This window comes from Nesoenas mayeri (genome assembly GCF_963082525.1).
Source record: "Nesoenas mayeri genome assembly, chromosome: 13".
In the NCBI taxonomy this organism is placed as follows: Eukaryota; Metazoa; Chordata; class Aves; order Columbiformes; family Columbidae; genus Nesoenas; species Nesoenas mayeri.
The window spans coordinates 13,433,506-13,459,792 of record NC_137550.1 but is presented as its reverse complement, the minus strand read 5'-3'; the positions used below and the strand labels follow the sequence as shown (position 1 = coordinate 13,459,792).

The window sequence follows — 26,287 nt, the reverse complement described above, 5'->3', positions numbered from 1 at the left end:
CTAGTTCTGGTGCCGCTTCATGTGGAGAGCCAGATGGTCAGAGCGGGAGAAGCAGCGGCCGCAGGCCAGGCACTTGAAGGGCTTGGCACCCGTGTGCTTCCGATAGTGCCGGGTCAGCTCGTCGGAGCGGGCGAAGCGCCAGTCGCAGCCTTCCCAGGTGCATTTATAGGGCTTCTCACCTGCAGGGAAGAGCCACAGGTCACGGGCACGGCCCCGCCACGCGAGAGCCAACGCAGACATGCATCTGCCTGGCCTCCCAAATCCCCACCCCGTCCTCCTGGAGACGTATGGCCTCCCTTGGGCACCCAGGGCTGCCCCACTGCAGAACAGGGCTCATGGCCACACTGAGGCTTTACACGACCAGCGGTCACTTCTGTACACAGTCCACAGCCACCAAGGGACCATCAATTGTTGAGCTGCAGCAACCAGGTCTTACCCACATACACCCCCCTCCTTTGCTTTCCAGGCTTGGTTTCTAGGGCTGTTCAAGTTCCTGTTGGCTTTTGGAGCATTTCTGGCTAAAAAAATTTCTGAGTTCTCTTTTTTAACTCAAAATTCCTATGGCAGGCGTTGCTTCTCATACAGGTGTGGGGGGCACAAGGAGGAAGAAGTGAGTTATGCCATATAAATTTTCCTCAAAGCCTCACATCTTTGAAACCGCCATCTAACAACCTCTGCCTCAAAGTTCAGCCCTGCAGCAGCTCTCCGTACATAAAACATTGTGTTTTCTCCAGAGCATTTGGGTGACGCAATGCCTCTGCCCTCTCCCCCCTTGCTCCCGCCCATACACACCTATTCCCAAACTGAAATAAATTACAATTGTGCAACTTCTCAGCCAGCTGGGAACTGGACTGGAAAAGCCCATGCCCGCTTCCAGCTGCCTGCGTGCCCAGGTTGCGGAGCTGAACCCTGGCTGCAGCCCTCTCTGCACATGGGTGTGGTGCTCTCAAATATTAGTCCTCGCTCTTAACAGCCTGAACAAGCAGGCAGAGTTCAGGGAATGTGCTGACTTTCCCGACCTCAAATATTTACCGTTTCATCGGCCAATTGCTGAGCGCACCATGAATGCACGTACACATGCAGCCTGCATGCACAGGCATGTGTGTCGTGCTCTGACATGTTTCCCAGCGAACGGCCGTTCCTATATGGCAGGCGGGTGGTGGATTTGGCCGGGAAACAAGAAAACATTCACCCACAGCAAGATCTACAGTGGCTTGCACGCACCGCACAAAACATGAGAGCACGGACACGTGAACTTGGAGGAGACAGGGCACCAAGACTACACCCTGCTCACCAAAAAAACCCTGGGCTCTGCACCACGGGGAGGAGACATGGTTATTTTTTATGGCTGAGGTAAATACAGAACTTAAAGTCAATTTACAAGCAGCACGCCGGGTGTTTTAGGGCATGCTGAGGATCTCGAGTTTTACGTTAGCATGCTAAGACAAAGGCGGGATTTACACTGCACAGCCACAGACATTGTCCCAGCCAGGTCACCTGGCTGGGTCAACCCTACCAAGGCCCTTTAGTTTCAAACAATAACAGGTTGATCTCCAGGATCGAAACAAAATGCTTTCCATTGTCCCACAAGCTGGCTCCATCTCCCAGGACAGCACGGCAGGGCAAGCTCAAACAAAGGACCCAAATTGGCATTCCCAGCCCCGGGAGGTGGGTGAGCAGCCACCGGGTTATATATTTAATCTCACAATGGCACCCAGGAAATGAATGGTGTCTCCAGGAGATGAATACAGCCCAGCCCATAGCAACGGGCAAACCACAAGTAAAGATCCTAGAGATCGTGTACTTCTCAGCCCAGCTCCCGTCAGGCGAGGAGTCGAGAGAAAGGGCGTTATTAACCCTTCAAGCGATGGAGCTGAAGTGGCGTCGAGTGTACTCGTCTGGCAGGGTTGGGACGGGTCCTGCGTTGCGGCCCCAGCGCTGTGCTCAGCGAGGCTGCAGCCTCAAAACAGAACATCAGGCTTCAAAAACTGGACCTGGACACCTTGAGCTCTCTAGTTTGGATTCCCTTCTTTTACACACCCCACACCACCACCAGTTTACTTGGCTACTCAGGTCACATTCTCCTTCACCTCTCTGCCCTTTTACAGCAACTGAAGTGGAGGTGGCAAACACACTTAGATTTCCAGCTCAGTTACTGGGAAACCTGAAAAAATTACTGCGTTTTATTCAAAGACCACTCCAGTTTGCCTGGATGCATCTTTATATTGTGATTTGTAAAAATGGTGCATGTCTCAGACAGGTCAGATCTCTGAGCACACAGCTAAGACCTGTGCTCCGAGTAGAAGGAGAAAAGAGATATTTAATTTTAAAGCAAGACCCCTAGCATGGCCCTGAACACAGACTGCTGTTGTGACAAAAGCTTATCACCACACAGCTCTCGGAGCTGGGACAATGTCCTTCCTGTTCCTTTCTTCCACCCCTTCCGTGTTGTTCTCCAGCCCGCTCCTACCCAGGCCCTGCCAAAAAAATATTGTACCTCATGCACAAAGAAAAATTCTTTGCTGGCTTGTTCTAAGAACTGATAAGATGGAAACAGAACAGAGCCAAGTGCAAGAACTGATTCCCAGCCCCAGGATGGGTTTTGTTCGTTGTTAATAAAAAAGAGAAGTGAACTCTGGGCCAGCTTAATTGCTTTCAGTAAAGATCAGCCCTTCTATAAAAGAGATTTATGAGGGCACTGATGGTTCCTGGACTACCCAGGGATCTGATAAAGTTTCAGGTATAATAAATGCCTTAATGAGACCTGTGCTTGAATGCATAAGTGCCACTGAGCCAGGTTTACCCCGGGAAGCTGATTGTGGTGAGAGCTCCTCTGTATTAGTGACCCCGTTTACACCAGCAAGGGCAGCCCACGTCACCTTTGCCCTCAGGAATGACGGCACAGCCTGTCTGGACAGGTATTCAGAGCCTTTTAGTAGCTGTATTCAAGCCCTTCTGTGCAGATATTTGGCAGCACCATTGGCGAGAGCTCAGGGGACAAGCACCGGGTGCCAGTGGTCCGTGTGGCTGGTATACAAGGAGATACGATGGGTTCCTCCCTCTCCTTGGGAACCACCGGGGTGCTTGACACAAAGAGACAGCCCTTGTCTCCTCCAAGGTCATCTATATGTACCACCATGCCTTTATGCAATCTTTCTGCTAGGCTATGCAGGATCAGACCTGGATAGGATTTTGAAGATCTACAAGGAAGAGCTCAGAGTGATGGAGGTTTTGGGGGCACCTCCTCCTCCCAATCCATTGACTCAAGAGCCTCCAAGAGTTCTCCTAAATTCTAGACCAATGCTCTAGAAGGCCAGCAAGTGCACACAGGAATGTACAGTCGCTATAAACCAGTCCAACCATTGGACCATTAACATCAACAGACTTAACTGTGCTCCTTACCCCAATAACCACCCTGGATTAACATAATCACCTCAGCAATATAATCTTTGCCATGAACAGGCACAGAATAGGAAGTGTCAGCGGGCAGTTTCCTGGTGATGTGTTGCTCTTACCTGTGTGAGTCCTCTGATGTGCCTTCAGGTGGGAGCTCTTGGTATAAACTTTTGAGCAACCTGCAAAAACAGAAAAGACATGACTTCTCTGTGAGAAAGAGGCCCTTCCTCAAACAAATCCAGAACATCTATTTATATTTGAGGTTAGGGACTGAGCAGGTGTGAAAAGCACCCTGAGTAATTATGCAAATAAACCTGGTTATACCCATTTTGTTTCAGCAGTAGCTAAACAGCATTTGTTCTCTGAGACAGACAAACCTTTACAACACCCCATCTTTTGCCACACAATCCTGAAACCCATGGGCATTGGGATGGGCATTAGTCAGGGGGAAAAGTCAGGCACAGAGTTCCAAATCCCCCCTTCCTCAACCAGGTGTTGGAGGCAGGACGGAAACATTAAATTCATCACTGTTAGCTTCTGGCTTTGTGCTGACATTTGTCTTTCTGGATTCCAGATGTAACTGATATCACTGCTACAAGGTTGGAGGGAAGATGTATTTTGGAATAGTCCCAGCCCCAGCACTTGTGGTGAAAATTTTCCAGGAAGCAGGAAACGCTGGGTACGCTGAGGAGCCACAGCTTGGCTTTCAGGATCCAGAATAAAGCCAGTGGGAAGCTTTTTCAGAAGATCAGCGACAACAGGTTCAATCAAAGACAGGCTCCTAACAGAAACACCATGACTTGGGCAGAAGTTTCAATAGGCATCCCAAAATGAATCATTGCTAGTTCCTCATTTCAGTTAGATGAAGTTTAGAAAAGCCTCTTATCCTGCCTCTATGGCCCTGTTTCATTGTGTTTTGACAAGTATACTGAAACAGGAATTTGAATTTTTATGACCTGCATAAGTAACAGTCATATTTTTCGTTCCAGTGTTTCCACGCAGCCTGAAGAAGCCTCTTGCACAGAATCAGCTCTCCGTCCTGTCCTGCTCAGGAGGTGCAGGAGCAGCCAGCTGCCTTTCTCCTCCCCATGGTAGGAGGGTTAAGGGTTGGTAACCCAGTTCAATTTTGCTTCTAGTGCTCTGAAGCCTCGGAGGTCCCTCACGCTCAGGAGAAGGATGAGTATGCACAAGACCAAGGGCTGCCTTGAAAAAGGAAGCCAGCGGAGCACCCAGAGCATCTTCCAAACACAAAGGGAGCAACACAGAGAGGCCAGAGCAGCTCATGGCCGAGCTTAATTTCCCCATGAGCACACAGAGAAAAAGTGCTGGGGCCACCACCTGACAACTTGGATCAGGGCTTTGCAAACAGGTCCTCCCTGTTCATCCGGTTACAGGTGTGAACTCAGCATTGTCGCTTCCTCACCCAGAGCACCTCAGGAAGACCTGCTGCCCCTGCCACCAGTCCTGGCTGGTTTCACCTCCAGCTGAACCTCAGTATGAAGGATTAGAAGAAATCATCCACTGTGTCTGCGCGTACACACCATTGAGCCACCCGGTGTTTATTCAGTGGAGGTTCTGGGGTTTTTTTGTGCCATGGATATCTTTCTGCTTTCCAGTGTGGGCCAAAATCCTGCTGAAAACAGGTGATCTTTGCCTTGGTAATGCATCCCACACAATGAGACTCTTGCTCTGACCAGTTATGACAAGAGCAGAGGGGTCTGTTTCAGACCCATTGTGCACTCGCACCCCTAATCAGTCTCACACCCTTACTCAGTCTCCCACCATGATCAGCAGAAGGTCATAGATTCGGCAGAGGCTGTTAACCACAAGATCACGGGTCCAGCTTCTGGCTCAGAAAGTCCCTAATCTGCAGGTTGCCAGAGGGCAGAAAGGAGTAAGCACAGAAAAGATCTTTCTAAATATGTCCTGTTCTTATACACTTCCTCTGGTCACTGCTAAAGACAGGATCTGGGCTGACCTACTACAGCCACTCTTGTGCCACAGAAACAGCACATAAATCTCGCAGGAGGCAGTTAGGAAATGACTTTCCCCAGTTCACACACCCCCACGGGAAAAGTGTTTGCTAATCTCCAACAGCTGATGGCTGGGGCTGGGCCCAGAAAGTGGGAGGTGTGTGTCCCTGCACAAGGACCAGTGATTTTCAAGCCCTCACACTGGTTTCACTGGGTTTCCTCACCAGGGACACGGTTGCTTCTCTCCCATGCGGCACAGTTTGCAGCTGTGGGTCCCACAAGCTCTCTGTGCACACCGCAGGAAACCCTGCATGTTCTCCTCTTGCCAAGGCACCGCAGGTCCTTAGATGGACATGCTCATGCAGTGAGGTGACACACAGGGAACAGCTTCAGCCCTGGGCTGATTGTTACCCTGAAATGCCTTTCCACACCATCCTGATGCAGCACATGAAGCCACTGAAGGATATGATGCAGATATTCAGCTTGTTGCCCCTCTGGAAGAAGAAAATCTGGGCTACAGGGAGAGACCATAAAGGCTGCTTATGGAAATTACTCAATGGTTTGCCACTCGTTATGGGAGAGTGGGAATGGTCAGTGAAAAGCCAGCATGGTTTCACCTGCAGAGAGCATGTGGCTGCTCAAGGTTAGGCAAGTCCAGAGCAAAACAGGCAGCTAAAGCAGCAGATTTCCAGGAGCATCCCTCTGTTTTGCAGGAGCACTCTGCCTCCCAGAGTCAGGCTCGCTTTTGCCAGAGTGCAAAGAGGAAGGGGAGAAAAAAGGCATCAGCTAGCACAGGCAGGATCAACCCCTTCTACTCCCTTGGCGGTGGTAGGAACCCCACTTCCTTGGGTTCTCCACCCAGCTCCACAGCTCCCTTCATCATGCAGACAAAGTGATCTCAGTTAAACTCCTGTGGAGGCCTAAGGCAGCCCCAGGCTCAGTGTGTCAAGAAGAGACCCCCCCAAAGCCAAGCCAGTACATTAGCCATGAGCATACCTGGGAAATCGCAGTGATGGATTCTCCTTTTCTCCAGCTCAGGGTTGTTGCGCCTGTTGTATTTGGGGGGCTGCATGACAATGTGCCCTTGGGAGAGGGTCCCAAGGCCATTGGGGACTTGAGGGGCCTGGGATGACTGGACCAACTTCAGTCCAAAAGTGGCTTCATACGATGGTGGAGGAGAGATGGTGTTGATGAGCTCAGGTTGATTTTCTGGGCTGCCAGGCTGCGAGTTGGGGGGTGAAGGGGGCAGGTTCACTCCCGGGACAGCGTAGAACTGCCCTGAGATGTTGAAGTTTCCCTGTCCCTGGGAGACGTGTGGGTACTGCTTAACCGGGCCTCCTGGATGGACAGGTCTGTGGGCCACACTGGACATAGTGTTACCTGTGGATATGGTGACACCACTGAGGCTGTTGATGGCTGTTGTGCTGTTGGAGGAGGACGTCAGGGTGGTAATGTCACCGCTTCCATTGCCAAGAGGCATCTGGTAAAGCTGGGGTTGCTGTGGGTTGGTAGATAAGGGGATCTCGGAGGGCATCTCCTGCTTGATGAAGATGTTGTTCACTGCCACTGACTGGGGCATGCTGAAGACACTGGTGAAGTCAGGCAGGGTCTGTGTGGAGCCGGAGGCAGAAGAGCAGGGCTGGGCAAAGCTGGTGCTGGGCTCTGTTTTGATCTGTGCGAATGGTGTAATGGGTCTGGGTGGCCGGTAAAGTCCAGTGCGCAAGTGCGTCGTGTCTGGCAGAATCACATTGATGTTCACGCTGTACGGCGTCGAGGAAGGCTTCTCCGTGGAGAAGAACTCATCCACCACCGAGGCACTCTCCCGGCGGTACTTCTTGTCTGGTATCATCGGGATGGGTGGCACCTCATTTGAAAGGTACTTATCCATTTCAGATCGGGCCTACAGCAAAAAATACAGACAAGAACTTGTGAAGAGCGACCTCAACACACGTGGTGGGAGTTCAACATTCAACAAGTCCTTAAGCTAGCAGGAAATGGAGAGAACAGCAAGAACGGCCCAGGAGTCACCGGCTGTGGTGATTTAGCTTCAGCCTCTGACTCAGCCACAGACTCCCCAGGAGTGAATCACTGTCCTCTCTCCCACTTCCCTCCCACCTATCTGCACTGATAGCAAAGGGTAAGCCAGGCAGAGGATGCAGTTATGAAAGAAATACAGCCTGATAAAGAAGAGCCAAGCTTTAGGTACAGAGCTTTGGTCACACCAACAACAGAATTTAACACTAGAAATGGGATGAAATCAGAAACTGTGGTCCAGTCAGCCTCACGTTTTGGGCATGTCGGATTTGCAGCCCACATTAGACATGCTGACTCTGGTCTCCTGGCCAACAGACTGAGATGTATTGCATTTTATTCTAGGACAATACCTTCAATTAACTGAGAATATTCTAAGACAATATCTTTAACTAATTGAGAATAATTTGGGCTATCATCCTAGAAATCCAAGTGATGTTGCCACTAATTCTGTGAGGCTAAAATTGAAACTTCCAGGCATACTATTACGGTCTTGCCTTGGTAAAATGACTCAGCCCTCACCTAACCTTTGGTTTAGTTCTAGTTTTGTAGAGCTGTTTTCACAAGTCTGGGTCCTCCAGGCTAGCAGGACCTCTAGCTCTGACAATCATCACTTGCCAGGTTTCTTCCCCTCTTGCTTCTTGTCTGATGCAGCATCCCACTGGATCCAGGCCCAATAATTCAGCAACCTGATGGAGCAATCCGCTAGGAAATTCATCCCCTGGCATTTGATGACTCAAGTTCTGCTCTTTGTGGTTAAAGATACCAGTGCTAATGCTCTTCTATAAAGCTCCAGCCTTTAATTATGTGGTTATCCATGTGTCAAGCTCATTGCGAAGCCCTCATAGACTCATTCATATGTAGAGGAGCTGGCAAAACCACCAGGTTTCCCTGGCAGAGTCTACTACAGTGCACTTCAGGAGAGCAAGCTGATCCTGCCCCACACCCTGCACGCTTGAGCTGAGGGTTTTACAGCTCTGAACTATGTCACTGGAGTGCAATGGGCCAAAGTCATCCCTGCTGCAACCTCATTGCTCTTAACAAAGCTGGACAGGACCCAAGAGATTTCCTCGCCCTTTCCAGCGAAACATATCACCTGCACTTCCAGCTAATTCAAAAGAGCCTTTGCACCTCTGCAAGCCATATTGGCAATGCATGGGTAAGCTGGCTTACACCCAAATACAGGTACGTGCCACAAATACACCCTCTCCTACATGGGTAGAAGCTCAGAGCAGCTGGATTTGGAAGCGCTACGCTGCACTGGAACCAGGCACACCAAACTGGGACTGTGTTTTCTACACCATGCTCGCTGCGCTGGTGTGTGTACATGCTGTGCTGTAGACCCTACCTGTCCTCAGTGAATGTGCAGGCCCTGAAAAGTCCCTGCCCTCGTAAAGGAAGAAACCTGTTGGCAATACAAGCTCAGTTTGTGTCACACCCTCACCTAACTGCCTCTGCTCCAGCAACACCCACCCTGTGCTCCAGTGAGGAAACCCTTGCCTAGGCATACCCTAAGCTAAGGCATCAGCAGGAGGCAGGGAAGAGAATAAGAGACCATCCACTCAGTCCTCAAAGACTAGTCTAAACCCCTGATTTCCTCTCTGCTCTGCCTTGCAGTGTCCACCTTGGGTTCTTGTCCGAGGGAGAACCACACCAGAGCTTTGGAGCTGGGCTGCCCTGTGCCCCCACACGGGCACGCTGAGTGACCCTGGGGAGGCAGCTCGCTCTAGGCAGTACCAGAGGCTCCGAATGCCGAACATACCTGAGCAATGAAATGACCCACTTGCCAGGAGTGGGGGTGGGGAAGAAGGTGTTGGATGCCTTTTACGTCTACACTTCCCTTATCTCTGGCATTTAACTTTCTCACCTTCAGCTCCCAAGGGAAGGTCTCTCCCCCCACAACTCCAGTGGGTCCTTATACAGCAGCTGACCAGGCAGGGAAATTAAATGTAAAAGGGCATGTTGGTCCCTGATTTCAGATCCAAAACCCACATTCTCAGCAGAGTATCCCTGTCTGCTGCCTACCCCGCTGTTTGGTGTCTCCCAGTCTCCTTTCCTCTCACCATCACCCCTACCTGCAGAGCAAAGTCTTCTTGCTGTCATTCCATTAAAGCCTGATAAATCCAACTCTGACCCTGAGCAGCCCCAGGATCTGGGGCAAAGAGGGTGTTAAGGGGCAGATGGTGAGAAGGACAAAAGCGATGGGCTTTCAAAAGACAGGAAAGAACACCAGCCCTCTCCAGCCACACCGGTGCGTGCAGGACTGGAATGGTGAGGGTCCCACTCCACTGGAATCCAGGATGTCACAATACTGCTGCTTGCATCAAAAGTCCCATGTGACCTCGAGGGCACCAGTGTCCTTCAAAGAGGAAAATGGGGCTTTTGCTTATTTGTGGCGCAGAAATGCTTAACAATGCTAGTTCGCTCCCACACCGCTCATGCGTAGTGCTGACACCTAATACCAAAATACTGCCCTAAGCACCTCCCGGCCCATGCTTTATCCAAAACCAGCTCCTTGGCCCATGGTCAGCACAACCAGGGTGACTAAGTGCTGACATGTCTGGGTGGGATCCAACTCGAGTGTCTTGAATACAGGTGTGTCTATCTGGCTGCTCCTTTCATACTTGGTGGGGATCCAGTTAATGAAGACATAAGAAACATGGCGGAGATAGAGCTACAACCGGGACCCAAGTGTCTTGCAGAGATGGAGACACCGTGAGCAGGAGGAATGAACCCCAGCTGGCAGCAGAGGTGGGAGGAGGAGGGACACGAAGTTGGTGAAAGGTTTGGAGGGGAAGCCGTATGAGGAGCAGCTGAAGTCACTGAGTTTGTTCGGTCTGGAGGAGACTGAGGGCAGAGCTCATGGCTGCAGGTTCCTCAGCAGGAGCAGGAGGGGCAGGGCTGAGCTCTTCTCTGTGACAGTGACAGACCCCAGGGAATGGCAGAAGATGTGCTGGGGGGGTCAGTGGGACATGGAGAAAAGGTTCTTCACCCAGAGGTGCTGGACACTGAACAGGCTCCCCAGGGAGGTGTCACAGCCCCAGCCTGACAGTGTTCAAGAAGAGACTGGACAACGTCCTCAGACACACGGGGTGACCTGTGGGGTGTCCTATGCAGGGACAGGAGCTGGACTCCATGATCCTGTGGGTCCCTCCCAATTCAGGACATTCTGTCATTCTATGAGGGAGCAAAGGTGCCACCAGCTCCTCGCCAGCAGACCTGGGCGATGGAGCAATGGTCCCAGCTCAGTCTCCCAAGGGATACTCTCACCAGCGGGGACAGGAGCACATGGGGGGAGGGCTGAGGAAAACAAGTCACCTCTAGAATGAGTGGCGGCATCCGCTGTTCCATCCTCATCGGGTGCAGCTGTGGGGCAGACAGGGCTGGGTTAGTGGAGCGGACGGCCTCCCTTGTGCCCAGCCACCCCCGGCCATGGAGGGGCTCACCCCCCGCTCCCCAGCCCCCCACAGCCCCAGCGCCTCAAGCCTCCATCACCAGCATCGAACCACCATTGCCCCCAGCCTCAGCATCGCCACCTGCAGGCCGGGAGGACCAGCAGGGAGGGGGTGGAGCCAGCCCTCGGGTGGGCGGGGTGATTGCCTGTTGTGGGCGTGGCCAGACACACTATGGGCGGGGCTGGCAGGAGCCATATTTGATCTGGGTGGGTGCCCCACCCCAGTGTGGCACCCCTCAGCTCCCCGCCGTGGGGCCTTGGCTCAGGGGGACACCTCGCACCAGCTCCTGAATCCAGGCTTCCCCTGCCGAACCAGGGATGAGGGTTCAGAGGCCACAAGAAGAGCAGATGAGCTCAGCCTCCATTTTCTCCCTGACCCAGAGGTGGGAGCAGAGCCAGCTCTGCCTTGCCATCACAGAATCACAGAGTGGCTGAGGTTGAAGGCACCTCTGGAGATCACCCAGTCCAACCCCCTGCTAAAGCAGGTGCCCCAGAGCAGATCACTCAGCATCACATCCAGGTGGGTTTAAATGCATCCAGAGAAGGAGACTCCACACCCGCTCTGGGCAGCCTGTTCCAGTGTTCTGTCACCCTCAAAGTCAAGAAGTGTCTCCTTATGTTTAGATGAAACCTCCTATCATCACCTTCTCTTGGTGAATCAGGGCAGCAGCTTGGCCTGGCTGCAAGGTTGGGTGAACTCTGGGCTTCTCACAGGGAAAGTAAAGACAGCTGAGAAATACAGAGCTTTTCAGAGGAGGCTTTGAGGCATGGTGCAAAGACCTTCAGAGATTTCCAGCCCAGTCAAACCAGTAAGTTCTCCCAGTCCCCATGGGGCTCCCATCTACAAAGAATCCCTCCCCAGCACGGACACCCACAACAAGGTGCTGCAATAGCCCGGAGACACCATGTTCAGCTGCATGCCTCAGCCACAACTCCTCTGCCCAACATCTAACGAGGTCCCTGTGCCACACCATCTGCTGGAGCAAGGATTCAAGAAGAGCCTCAGCCATGAAACCAGAGCTGGGACAGAAGTGTGGCAGCACCGCCAGCTAGATACAGCCCCTCCAAGGTGAAGTTCTTAGCATCACACCACAGCCAGGCTCCTCCAGAGGACGTGGGGGAATCACACATCTTCAGGACAGCACCAGGTACCCCAGCCACCCTGACAGTGTGGTTCCCAGGGACATTCCCTGCATATTGCCTCCAGTTAGCCTATTCCCGTGCTTAGCAATCTCCAAGGCATCGTTCCACATCATTTATCATTGCACACACACTACAGCGTGCTTGCAGATGTCCTGCACACCTCTTTTCTCCTGCCTTGATTCCCCTCAGATTTCCACAGAGAGCTGAGGTCTCTTCTCAGATCTCTCACCCAGACCTGGACCCTTTCTCTGAGGTCAGTGCCCAAAACAGGCCACAGTCCTCCAGCACTGAGTAAAGAGGAACAGTTATCTTCAAACCCCAAAACATTATTTATCTGCGGGTTAAGCACCAGACTGCGCCCCATTCTCCTTCCACATCCTTCTCTGGCAGCAGCTTCCAGTGACCCGATTTTCTCCTCCACAACCACAAAGTTTCACCCTGACCTCTACTGTGTCCCCAGTTCAACGAGATTGTGGTAAAGCCTTTTCTCACCCTTCCAGTCTGGGGTCCTGCACACATTGTCAGGCTGGTCAGTCAGACCATCAAGGGCTAGAAAACAGCCCATGCTTCCCTCTTTCTCACAGAAAACAAGCAAAACCAACTCAATGGACTCAGTTTTCCCATTTTTGGGGGGTTCATATTCTGGGACGTGTATCTAAATGGAGGGTGTTCCTTGCAAGGCCATGCTAGAGGACGGGTGCCAAACAGCCTGGGGATGCTGAGAGCTGCCATCCCTGGAGAGCCACCGGTCTCCTTGTGATCTTCATGCCTGGAAGCATGGGGAGATGCTTAAACATGAGATCTCCAGGTCAGAGCTACAGAGGCTTGGGGGTTGAAAGCTGTGTCCCATCGCCTCCATCAGCTGGAATAGTTGCAGAAGCACCTGTATACTTCAACCAAGCTCTTTCACAAGTAATGCTTGAGTTTGCAAGCAGTGGTCCAGCTGCTAGATCCTACATTTTAGGATCAACCACACCAGGAAACCAACAAAACCCTTGCTCTGCCCGCTGTCTGCATTCCAGACCTTCCATGGTAAGCAGCACAAACACAAAGGAAGCAATTGAGAGCAAAGTAGTCCCCACCAGAAGGAAACCCCATAGACGCTGGGTCCCTACAGACTTCTCATCCAGCCCAGATGGGTCCTGGTGTCACAGTGCAGCCCTGCCTGGAGCAGCTCTGGAGAGGGCAGCTGAGGACACCGCGATGGGCTCACATGAGACAGCAATGACGTGGAACAGCTCATCCCTTCCCCCCTGTCCAACAGCCAGAGGCAGGGAATTAACCACATCCTTGCATTTTTGAGAAGGACTGAACTTAGACATAGCCAGAAAGCTCAGTTTGTCTCAACAGTGTAAGAGAGATAACCACTGTGACTTGATGAAGAAAGCCCTCCAACGCCTTCTAGATTAAAAGCTACCACGTCTTCAGTGGTTTCAGCAGCCCGGTTTCCCCTATAGACGTTAGCAATGACATCATTGCAATCACCAGAGATGAGCACAAGATACAAGGTCTAGTGACGGGCATGCCCCAGACTCCACCAGCTGCATCGACAGGGGCTCCAGCGGCCATAAAGGGAACTATAGGTCAGTAGCTCAGGCAAAAAATGAGAAAAGCAGAAATACAGGCAAAGTAGACATCAACAAAACTTGTGCATGTTTAAAAGTGTCCAAACGGGGATCTTTGTTTTGGCCAGGAAGGGAAAGCCAATACGAATAGCCTTTCATACAATAAAAGCACTGAACTCCTGTGTTTTCCCCTCAAAGTCATAGTATCTATTTCTGGCCATGGAGAAGGGTCTTTTCGACCTGCCAGAGAAAAGAAGGAAGGGGAAAAAAAACAAACCAACAACAACAACAAGCAGGAAAAGGGGTCAGCACAAGCGCTTTGTCCACTCCAGACAAGGCCCTCGGACACCAGTTTGTGTCACTGGACCAGCAGGACTGTTTTATACTGAGCACTGACATCCGAACCTGGGACCTGGCGACCAAAATCCCCTGGAAGGCACAATAACCTCAGCCGCCTCTGAAATAGCTGTGTGTCATGAAGCACCCAGCACTGTGAAGTCACCAAAATCCAACCCCACCAGCCAGGTGCTCGGTGAAGAACACAGACAGTGAATCTCTGCTTCCCCCAGCTCTCTCTGAGTGGATTCCCCTGTGGCTAATGGGTGCTGACACGTCTCTCCCCTCAACCACCTGCTAATTTTCATAAGTCCTGCAGGAACCTCCTGCCTTGGGGACCTCTATCCACCTTTCAAATATCGTCAAGGCAGGGTGAGGCGTTATCAGGACGTCGATCAATACACACAAAGTCCAAGACAAACATTTCTTGGGACGACACAGAAAAAAGCATCGCTCAAGCCAACCGTGCCGTTTTGCCAGTGATTAACCACAAGCATCGTTAGAAGAGCACCAGGCACCGCAGGCTGTTGAGGCAGGAGGTGGGACGTGTCTTTCTCATGATTAAACGCTTTCTAATCTGAAGTTGATAAATAACAAACCACCATAGAAACATCAGATGTTGTCACCACACAGGCAGCAGCAGAGAACAAGGAGAGAAATCAATGTTTGCTAAACAGGCAATGAGCTTGTAAAGTTGGCAGAGGGAGCAGTTGGTGGAGAAAGGACTTGAGATGGGGGGAGTTACTTCAGCTCTTGGCAGAACCTGGTGATGTGGGGTTCAAGGGATGGTGGGACACCAGGGCACCCGCTCCTGGTGCAAGGGGGTCCCTCCTTGGGGCAAAGGACCCCCCCCTGAGCACAGGCATGTGTGGGACAACGGTTACGCCTGTTGTCCATGCCCTGGGATTACGCAGTACAGCCTTTTTTCTCATACATGCACCTGCATGAAACTCCAGCCTCCAAGGGAATCGGCAAACAATGGGGAGGATAATCATCCATCAAAAACCCATGACAAGTACCTGGCACTACCCCTTTAAAGGCATACGTTATAAATAGACTGTATTTATATACAGATTTGGTTCAATATCAGCATTTATTGTCTCCTAGTTAAATATTGACCTGAGTAAATATTTGTTACTCTGATCATTTGGTTTTGATATTGACCTCGATCGACGTTATTTTCTGTTTGTTCCTCAAGTCTTCTGGAACTCTCTGCAAAACAGGATTAGCGAAGAAACCCCCCAGGACTCTTCCTTTCAAGTAAACACAGGGCCAAACGTTTAGCTGCTGTAAATAACAAAGCACCTTTGCAGGCAGTAGAGTTGAACTCTGTGCTCATGTAGGTGGGTGCTGGGCTGCAAAAGGCCCCAGTGGACTCCTCTGCTTGCTCTATCTCTTAAGAGGCTAGGAGCAATTCCAAGAAATTAGTGCTGCCCTCAAAGCATCCAGCTGTGTCTGCATTACATGCAGTGGGGCAAGATTCATCTTCACGAGCTTTGGCCACCTGGAAAATGGGCACCTAAGCTGAAGTCTCTGTGCAAGCTCTCTCTGGAGTCCATGGAGAAGACTGCCAGAGAAGACTGACAGAGGTGATCTGTCCCACCAGCTTTCCATCTTGAAGCTGTCACAGCTTTCCACCTAAAAAAGCAGCTCCTGGAGCAGGACAAAGATACACCCTTTCTCCAGGTTTCTCACAGGAGCTCATGGATGACCCAGCCCCATGCTCCAGAGCACTATTCTGGTACTTTTTCCTACCTGTGTGTTTGAACTACCCAAGATAACCACCACCTCTCAGAAACAGGAATTTCCTTGACGCCAAGAGTCACCACTGAGGCAGATGGGGGCTGCTGGGAGGTTGGCTGGGCTCTGGCAGCAACGTTGCCAGCAGACTTGCTGACTCTTTGCTATTCCTTTCCTCTGACAACTGATAAAGACTAACTCAAAGGCAATCTACCTTGGTTATTTATCACGGAAATCATGCCACTACAGTCAACAACCACAAAGGCCAAAGAAACCAGGAAAAACACCCTCATCCAACTCCAAGGTCAAGTGCCTGGAAGAGAAGCAGTTTGGAGCAGCCAGACTTCAGTGGTCTTTCCAAACCTTTCCAAAAATAAAGCCATCAATGGACTGAGAAATAACTAGCAGGGTAGACTTTGGAGACAGCTCTGGCCCATCTGCACCATCTCTTACAGAACATAGCAGCCATTCAGCCCATCTCACCTTGGGCAGGTCTAGACTGGGGTGGGGGATCCCAGCTGACATTAGAGTATCTCCACACTGGTTTTGCCTTTTGCAGACCTACCACCCACAATCTGCGCACTGGATGGAGCCCGCAGGCAGGTGGGGAAATGGGGACAGCCCTGTCTCCTCGCCCATTGCTCTATGTTCTGCCCTGGTGGGAGGGCAGCTCTCAAAGTGTGGAAGAGGAGGACATGAGGACTTGAGTCATGCCTTTGTGTACAGCTGTTTCCAAGTTGCTCTTGCTCAGCAAGTACTAGAGTCAAGCCCATCAAAGCCAGCTGGAGGTTTTCCATCAAGCTAAGTGGGCACCCACTGTTGGAAGCTGAGGTTGAGCTGCATAGAGTGTCGGTGTGAGCTGGTACAGCCATTTGGGTGGAAAAACGAGACAATCTAATGTCAATTCAACTCCTGGAAGATTAGGAGAGTTGGAGCTACTTCAGCCTCGGCCAAAACATGCAGAAATTCAAGCACTCCCCTGGTTTATGCATGCGTACAATCAAGACTTGAATTTGGATAGCCTTGCAGACCCTGCTGGGACCACCAGCTAGAAGCAGGCCCGCCTGCAGCTCTATTTCTCCTCGGTTGCAGCCTCTGTGCCAGCACACCCTGAATCTGAGAAGATGGAGGCTCTCAGAAATCACTGTTCCCCAGGGTGACCTGGACAAATTTGTCCACCTGTTTCTAGCCATTGCACAGCCACAGGACACCGGGTTTGTCCTTGATACCTCCAGCTCCCCTCTGGTTACACATCAGTGCCACGGGTCCTGAACCGAGTGTGATGTGGGCTGTTAGAGCTGTCAGGGAGCTTCTCCAGATGGGTTACGGTGGGATTCCTCCGGCCTGACTCAAACCATCTAAAAGCTCACACTCGTCACCTCGCCTTCTCTGATGAGAAGAAAAGCAGCACATTCACAGGGCAGGGTCTGACAAAGGCGCAGTGAGTCATGCACAGCTTGCTGGGGCTTGTGAAGTCCTCCTGGCACTCAGCAAGTGATAAAACAAGCCACAATGCCTGTTCTTCCCAGTAAAACACGCGAGGCAGACCCGATACCCCATGAAATGTCTGGGAGAAGCAAGGTCAGGTTTCACATTAAGACAGCAAATCCCACCGTCCTTGTGGCCCTCAACTTCCTCACCAAACCACTTACCAAACCAAACCAAATCAAATCCTAAGGCAGGTGGGAACATGATGTTTCAATGAGTAGGTCTTTGGGTCAACTTCTTTCTTTCAAGCTTGCGCAGCACAAGGCCAATAAGATCCCGCTGGAGTCAGGGACAGACGAGGATGTTGGAGCAGGTCTGCCTGCTCCAGCCCCTTCTGCCACGCTTGCTACCCCATGTATCTCCTAGGAGGGTCCTTCTGTTAGCCTGAGAGCAGACATCCTCAAGATCCATTCCCTCAGCTTAAACCCTCTCTTTCCACATTTTCCCTGCATAGAAACGAACTGCCAATTGCTGTTAATGAAGGGAGGCTGATTATGGCATGGGCCAATAATGAGTACAGGACAGTTCCTGTGGAGAAGGCACCAAGCCCCAGAGAAGCTTCAGCTGGAGCATTTTGGAGCATGGGGTTTGCCAACCCCTGGGAAACAAGAGGGATGTAACACTCGTTGTGTTCCAGAGGTGACGTCTATCAGACAAGCTAACGATTGAGTTCTCCCAAAAGCACAATGCAGAACTACAAGAACACCAAATATTGAAAGTTGCTCAGAATGAAACGTTACATTCTAAAACAACGGCATTTTGAACAAGCAGTTGGAAAAGGGAGATGCCCCAATTCTTCCCTTCAATTTAACAAACCCGGGTCATTTCCACATTTTAGAGAACACCATCAAACCTTTTATTCCTGAGAAGGATTTTCAGTTGAATGTATTCAGCCACACCTGGGTTCAGGTCCCTGAACTGTCCTTGAGGAGCAGCAAAATTGAAAATGATCATGTTGTACGGGCAACATTAAAGTGATGGGCTGAACTGGCTGGTGAGTTGGTAGCCACATATCTCTGCCCTCTCCAGGGTGGGTTCAGTTTCATGAAAGGAACTGTCTTAGATGCAAGAGACATGATAACAGATAGATGATGTTATTTCCACCTGCAAGCGATAAATATCTGCATTTTCAGACCAGCTATACTGGGACCAAATTCTGGCCCTTCTCTTCTCCTGCTTGTACTGGAAAGTACAAGTGCAAGGTCACTAAATGAATTTTAATATTTGCAAGTCCTGTCCTTGGTGTAAACTGAAGGTCCCCATCACACTTCAAATAAATAAATAAATAAAATCTCAAAGAATTCTTCAAGCATTTCTGAACTTAATGAAAGATTCTTTGTTTGAGTTTCAATCTGAGCTTAGAAGGGGCTGAACCTCTTTGATGTGGTAAACAGCCCATGGGGGTTTTTTGAGAGTTTTCATGCTAGCTCAAGTTCTGAGAACATCTGAATTGTAAACACTGGTTATCCAATCCCCAAACACCAACTGTACCCTGTGACTCATGTAATTCACCAATGGAGCACAAGAAAAGCAAATATTCTAATCAAGGGGCTCGGCTAACAAGACGGTCGTAAGTGTGATTATTTGCAGTGAATGGGTTAGATAAAAGAACTCACTGGACCAGGGAACGAGAACAAAATAGCGTAGGTAGCTGACCAAACAGGTTTGAGAGGGCAGAATTCACCGTTGATGATGCAGTGGCCAGAAATGCACAACCCTAGACCTTCGTGAGTAACTTCAGATGACTGTGTTTGCTTCCCACAGACCGTTCAGGAAGAGCGATAAAGGGAAATCTGTTGCATTTATTATGCAGTCGGGGTTCCCTCCTCATTTCCTCTCTTAAATACCTGCATTTTCAGTATTTAAATATATATATATATATATATAAGGCAGAAAAGCTAATATATATATATAATGTGCAAGCTCTCCCATGCCAGCAAGTGGAAAACAGGTTCCAGCGAGGGCTGCGCAGGAGGAAAAGGAACAGCACACCTGTAATCTTTCTCTTTCTTGGCACTGTCCCTTTCCCTCGCTCCCCACCTTCCTGAGCCAAACTTCCCCCGGGCAGAACAATCAGCCTTTGTACCACCCGGACAAAGCCACTGTGCTCCGGCCAGCTCAACATTGGGCCAAGCCGCTTCATCCTACACTTCGTCTGCTTCCAGCAGCGCTTGCGTGAGCACCCACACACACGGGAAGTCTGTGGGGTGGGGAGATTACCAAAAATAAAATAAGCACGGCGGCCGAGATCCCCCAAATTTCCCAGTCTTTCGCTCACTGATAACATGGGTTTTTGTCTAAAGCATGCTGAGCAGTATCAAGCTCCCCACTGACTTTGGACCTGCTCCTACAACAGGATCTGATCTGAAACGAGCCCCTCACCACCGCCTGACACAGGTGTCCTGCCTGGGGACTGTCCCTGAGGGTCTTCCTGCAAGAGCAGAGGGACAAATTCAACCTTTCTGGGGACTCTAGCTTAATTTTCTGTGGCCCTGCAGTCACCTGCCAGACAGAGAAACCATCAGACTTGCAAAATCTGTGGGGCCTGATCCTGAAAGCATCAGGTGCTGGTTGATCCCAAAGCAAAACAGCCCGAAAAGATCCCTCCCTCATGAGTTCCCTCTAGGCAGAGGCCACGAGGGGTTCACCTGAACCACCTGCCAACCCACCATCTTGATTTATGATCAAGTGAGCTGGATCCTCCTTGCCCAGCCTTTAACTGGACATCTCCATATCACCCATGTGTTTCTGCACATCCCTTGAGCCTGCTCAGCCTGCTGGCAGCCTTTGCAAATGAATTTTGCACAGCATTTTGCGCACTTCTGCGGAATGCCTGGATATTTTGGAACCCTTCTGCAAAGCCAGGAGGATGTCAGAGAGCAGAACATCCCAGCCAGCCAAGAGGGAGTGAAGAACCGCGACTTCACGCTGCCCGCACATGCACATCACATGGACTGAGCAGCTCAGAAAGAGGAGGAAGGCACCGGGTCTCTGAATCCTCAGCAGATCACACCAGGCTGCTCCATTTCCACGCCTGTTTGCACAATGTAAACATGGGATCCTGGCAGAGGCCGGAGCTCAGCTCCCTGCTTGGCTGGTGGAGCAAAGGATGGGTGAGGACCAAAGGCAGCACATGGTTACGATGTGAACTGCGGCCGGTCTGACATGTGGCGGTGCAGAGCCTGCGTAGTCCCCAGGTACCGTCACAATCTGGCAGAGATAGGCAGGGAAACACCTTTGCATTGCAACACCATAAGCTCAAAGCCCATCCTCAAACATGGACACAGCCTTGGAAACAGGCACGACCCCGCTGAGCTCATCGTGTCTGTGGTGTTCCCACACCCGGGGCCACATTCAGCAGCACGGCCTTCTCTCCTGAGTGTGCTGGGGACAAGGAAGACCCTGGGAGAGGAAACAGTATTTTCGGTCCCCTCTGAGCACCCGAGGAGTGACATTAAACTGCAGAAAGATGCCCAGGCTCAGCAACCTCCAGCCACAACAAGCTGCCAACATCTCATTATAGGCCCAGAGTAAAACTGCAAAGCTACCATCTCCTCTCTCCCAGCAGAAAAGCTGAATTCATTAATTGCATGCAACTCCCAACAGCCCAAGGACATGAATCACTCCTTGGCAGCTGTGCTGTGGACTTTTACATCTCTACTAATACATTAAGTGGAGCAGGACTCATTCCTGGCCCCAACGCAAACCACCTCTGTATGAGCAAGACCCGTTACCCTGGTTCCAATTGGGCTGTGCAAGATGCTGGACCACTGTGGAGCAGGACAGTCCATCCCTGGCCCAAGAGAGAGCCACCATCTAGTCATCACCCCAGCACAGCCACATTCCTGACAAAGATATGGCCAAAGGGTCTCAGACCCACGAGATGCAGGACACAGCACACAGGGCACCGCAGGGATAGAGCAGGATTTAACCAGCTCCTGCATGGTCCAGAAAGCTAGAGCACATCTAAAAATGCTTGGCCCAGCTTCCTCTGTGATACCAGAAGCAAAATTCCTGCCAGAATAAAGTCAGAGGAACAGCAGAAGCACCTATACCCACTCTGTTGAAAGGGTGTGGGAAATGCCGTTCATGGTACTGAGGCTCTGAAGCACCAGGAAAAGTTCTTGGGGAACAGCATCATCCTGATACCGTCTAATCTGTTCGAGCACCTCCCAGATGCTGGAGCTGTTTCCTTTCCATGCAAGGGAAGGGCAGGAGGGAGGTTCACCAGCACAGGGGTGAGAAACTGGAACTGGGCTTAGAGGACACAAGAGGAGATGTTTGCTCCCATTTCTCAGCTTGCAGCAGCATAGCCCACCCAAGGAAAGCAAGACAATTAAAGAGGAGCAGCCTTGGGGCTATTCTCAGCCACAGCCACCAGGACCTTGCTCACCACCCATGACAGCCTCTGTCCCCACTGGCCTCAACATGGCTGCCCCTGGGGCTCCCGATACAGGTAAGCAAGGGGTTAAACCAGAGGACTGGGGGGTTTGTCCATCTCTCTTCTCAGCAGATTCTTCACCAGGTCCTGACCTCACTCAACAGTGCTGCAAACACAAGTGGCCCTCCAACACCAGCTCTAAATCCATGGCTGGTATGACCCATTGAGGCAGGTACTCCTCGAGGACAGGTGACGGCACCCAGCAGCCGATGGCAGGGCAGACACCCCTGACGGATGCCATTCTCCTCTCTCCTTAATTGTAGAAAACCCAACTATGGAGATGAGTGCAGGCCACCCCTCTCACATCACCAGCACCTCGTGCTCCTCACAGCCGCAGGAAAGCCCATTAGGAGCCAGCTCCTGTCCTGTACATGCTGGGCAGGGATCAGGGGAAGCGCCACCTCCTTCCCCACCAACCTTCCTTCTAGAAACATCTCCAGGATCGTGGAAACCTGGATCTATTCCCACCATCCCACTTTCCATCACTGCAGCTGTCAGCCCAGGGACAGCTCTCAGACGAGGGCAGGGATGGGGATTGCACCACCGAGGACCACACGTACACCCAAGGGAGACCATGGCATAAAGCCATAGGTGGCTCCAGGAGGGATGAGGTGGCTTAGAGAACAGGGCAGTGGGGTAGCTCATCTGCTGGGAGGTCCAATCCAGCCCAGAGAGACACAGTGACGTGTCTGACAAGCAGCAGGCGATCCCAGGAGGGTTCCCCAGCCCCAGGTAACTACGAGGTGCCCAGGAACTGCTTTGGCTTATCAGACCTGAAGAGCAAAGGGCAGCAAGGTGGAAGCAGCAGATGAGCCCTCAAGTGCCCCAAAACCCCTTTGCTCATCGGGGTGGGTATCTGGCAGCAACACAAAGGGACCAACTCCCCATCTTCTGAAATGCTTCCCTGGACATGCTTTGCTTTTGGTTTCTTTTATTATTATTTTTTACCTTCCTTCTAGCACTTGCCTCTTGAGATTTAAAGGGGAAAATATTCCTTGTGGCCAATCTGAGTCAAATCAGAAAGGAAAAGTGCTTTTCTCTCACAAGCTCTTTTCTCTCCTCTTTTCTCTTTTTGTTTGTTTTTTAATTTGGGGCAGGTCAGCTGGAAAGGCAGCGAAAAGGGAACAGACTGATCATAAACTCCACAAAGGACCTATTTCCACCTGACTCGGATCGAATAAAATTTTCGACAGCAAATAGCCCCCACCTTCCACTCTTGTTTGAAAAGCGATTTGTGGAGGTGGGGTGGGGACTTTGCAACCAGCGAGATAAAGAGATTAGCTGTGAGTTTGCTCCTTTCTTTCTGAGACAGAAGCCAGGAGAGGGGAAATGCCCTGTGGGCGAGAGATGGAGCTCTGACAGGTCACAGCCTTTTCCATAGGTCTTGTCAAACTGCTCTGATAAACACCTTCCCAGAGCAAAGGGCTTCCCAGACGTGCGGCCATCCAGGTTTTCCACCCTCCAGCTACGGCAGCTTCTTCAGCATCTCTCCTACAGTGACCACAGCCTCCAGTATTCATTAAGAGAAAGGGGGCCAACGCATGGAAAACTCCTCCCCGGGAGATGTGGGGTCCAGCCACAGGCTCTCAGGGTTTTGCCACCCACAGCGCTTGACGCTGGGTGGGTTTGCACAGAAGTCCTGACGCATTTGCTGGGGGATGAGTGGATGATGTATGGAGTGCAGGTGGGCTGGAGCTGAGCTTTGCAGCCTCCATCCCAGGACCCCCGTGTCCATGAAGTGACACAGGGTGGTCTACAGCAAAGGGATGACGCCTCTGATGGGCCACCCCTAAGGGCGGCTGCCTCCACCCCGGAGCAAACCGGCCGTGGGGTGGCATGGCCGCAGAGGCCAAGCCAGGGTGAGACACCCCTCTTCCCTTTGAAGGGCAGCAAGGATGGTGTCATGGGATGGTGTTTCTACCCATGGGAAGGCTCTACATCCCCATGTCCCCCACAAAGAGGACGAGAGGTGGCACGGGGCTGGCCAAAGCCAGGAGGCACCGCTGCCCATCCACCCCACAGCCATGGCCAAGGTGTGGGGTGAGCATTAGCCCCACTGCCTAATCCCACCCGGCAGCCAGGGCTACAAAGGTGGAGAGAAAGTAATCCTCACCCTCCCCTCAGACCAAGCAGGTTGCTGCCACCATTTCCCACCAGGGATGGGCCCCAGAGGTAACCCACACCTTTCTGAAGAGCCACCACCCAACCCTCTAACTTCAGATAACCCACCCAGACCTGTCCCAGGGTTACGAGGAGAGGCACCAAGCTGGGACCACCGCAGGGGAAGGAGGAGTGGGCTTCATAGCCCTCTCCCCCGATTTTGATCCCCACATTCATGACCACCAGTCATGGATAATGAATCACCAGAGCATCATACAGAAATATAGCAATGGAGACACTGCCTTCACCTCGCCGCCCCCCTCAGAATGACAGAGCCCCAGAACTGGCCCTTGGGGCACCAGGGCCACCAGGACAGGGGAGGCAGGCCATGGAGACACATCCCCGACCCTGCCCCATGCTGAACTGTAGCTGCCCAACATGGGGATGCCCTCCCAGGGGGTTCCAGGACAAGGGAGTCTCCATGGGGTGGCCATGGAGCGAGGGGCCGGAGCCGCCCTCCCGCCTCAATCAAAATGGCGCTGGGGACACGGGGCGCGGAGTTAATCATTAGCTGCTGGCGATGCTGGGCATCCCGCGTCTCAGTTCGCCCCATTCCTCTGGGGGGAGAAGGGGACCGAAGTGGTGGCAGAGGGGTGGGGACAGTCTGGCTCACTCCCTTCAAACCAGGGAGAGCAGTTGAAGGCTCTTCTTGGTGGGACAAGGGGTCCATCACCCAAAACATGGGTGAAGAGCCTTGTCCCTGTGCCTGGGATGGGCAGCAAGGCCTGAACACGCTTCTGCCATGGGCCAGGACACGGGTGGGTGTGCAAGAGGGGTGGTTGTGCAAGAGGGGCACGCGTACAGCAAAGCCCTAAAGCCGCTTGTCCACGTCTTTATCTCCAGCATGCAGGGGGGACTCTGACGTGGAATTTCAAGGAGCATTCCTTCCCTGCCGTGGTAGCAGCAAAAATAATGATAATAAAATAAAATAGAAAATAGCCTCCCATTTTGCCCCCCATCACACACAGATACGGCAACCCCATCGCCCAGATCTTTCCCTGAGAGCTGCCGGCATCACGGAGCCCCCAGAACCCCCAGGGCAGAGGGGCCGAGCCCCGGCTTTGGGGAGCAAGCCAAACCCAAGCCCTTCTCCAAAATGGGCAACAGGGTGTTTCGAAAGAAAGGCAGGAGAAAAAAAATGAAACCCAACACGCCCAAGAGAAAATCCGGCAGAGGGGGAAGCGTGAGCGTACAAAGCGACAGAGGTGCTTTAGCAAAGAGCAGAAAAACAAGGCAGAATTAAGTCAAAATCCACGGTCGTGTTCGCAGGAGGCATTCGCAGCCTCCATGCACCTGAGCGGGCGCCGTTGGCCCCTTCCCTCTGCCCCACAGCAAAGCGCCGGCCTCCACCTTACCTGCGCCAGGTCGGGCGGGTTTTCCAGGGGCCGGGTGAGGGGTTTGATGTCCTCAAAGACTGGGGTGTCTTCGCCGGGTTCCCCCGACATGGTGACGGGCTTCAGCGGCGTAAACGCCAAGGCGTCCTCGGGGAGCGGGGTGCGCAGCACCAGCCCGCTGCTCATTCCTCCCGCGCCCCTCGCGCCTGCTCCCCCGGCCGGGAAACAAATCTTATTTGAAAATAATATTAAAAAATATAAAAAAGATAAAAAGGGTAGGGGGAAGGAAAAAAAAAAATAAGGAAGGGGAGGGGAAAGGGAAAAAAAAAACTGAAGAGAGAGGCGAGCCGGAGCGAGTTGCTAATCCTGGGAGGCCAAGTGCCGGGTCGAGTTTACCTGGGCTGCGGGAGGAGGAAGGAGGAATGAGGAACGCCAACCTGGAAGCGACGGTGCCGAGCCAATCAGGCTCCCGCCGACGGCCCCACCGGCAGCCCCACCGGGACACCGGCCGATAAAAGGCTGCGGGAGGGAGCGGGTGGCCGGGATCCTCACCGTCAGCCATGCTCGGCCACCGCGGCCACGGCTCGGTCCCAACCCCGGGCCCCCGACAGGGCTGAGCCCACCTGCGGGGCCGAAACAACCCGCAGCACAGAAACTGTCTCCAAACTGAGTCCCCTGCCTGAAACAGGGAGGGTGTTTCAGCTTTTAAAAGCAACGGCGGGGGTTTTTTAATGAGAAAGTGCCGTTTACCGAACAATGGTTGAATTCGGCACGAAAACTGATTTTTAGGGTCAGGGAGATTCCTGCCTGCCCGTACTGCTCTTTCTCAGGGGAGAGAAAGGGAAGGATCAAAACCAAGTTGTTTAAGGGATAAAGGGATAAACCTTGGGGAGAAAGCAAAAAAAAAGGGAGAAAAAGAAAAAAAAGAAAAAAGTTTAAAATTGTTTTCCAGCTCAGCTCCTACTGAGAAAGCAAGCAACTAATGTGTTTGGGTTTCTCTTTTTGAGAAAGGAGGGGAAAAGGAGTGTAAAAAACCAGAGAAACAAGGAAATAAAAATCAAGTTTTTGGTTAAAAAAAAAAAATAGCCATTTTTCTTCCAGACACACCCAGACCCAACAGCCCCCTGCCCTGGGACTCCCTTCCCCACTTCCCGCTGCAGGATCCCATGTGGGCTGTGCCATTGCAGGGGGGGCTGCTGCTGTCACCCCTCCCAGGACATCCCTGG

General features: G+C 51.9%; 1 protein-coding gene across 1 annotated transcript; it reads right to left on the bottom strand.

The window, feature by feature from the left end:
* Nucleotides 1-26,287, bottom strand: LOC308045217 (Krueppel-like factor 5; the record flags this gene model as incomplete). The annotated part of the gene is made up of 5 exons (XM_080352374.1): nt 25,083-26,287; nt 10,719-10,766; nt 6,366-7,269; nt 3,516-3,575; nt 1-179 (listed from the first exon to the last, which is right to left on the bottom strand). Exons 1-5 carry the CDS (start codon nt 25,245-25,247, stop codon nt 1-3), a joined length of 1,356 nt encoding a protein of 451 aa, XP_080208500.1. The 5' UTR covers nt 25,248-26,287.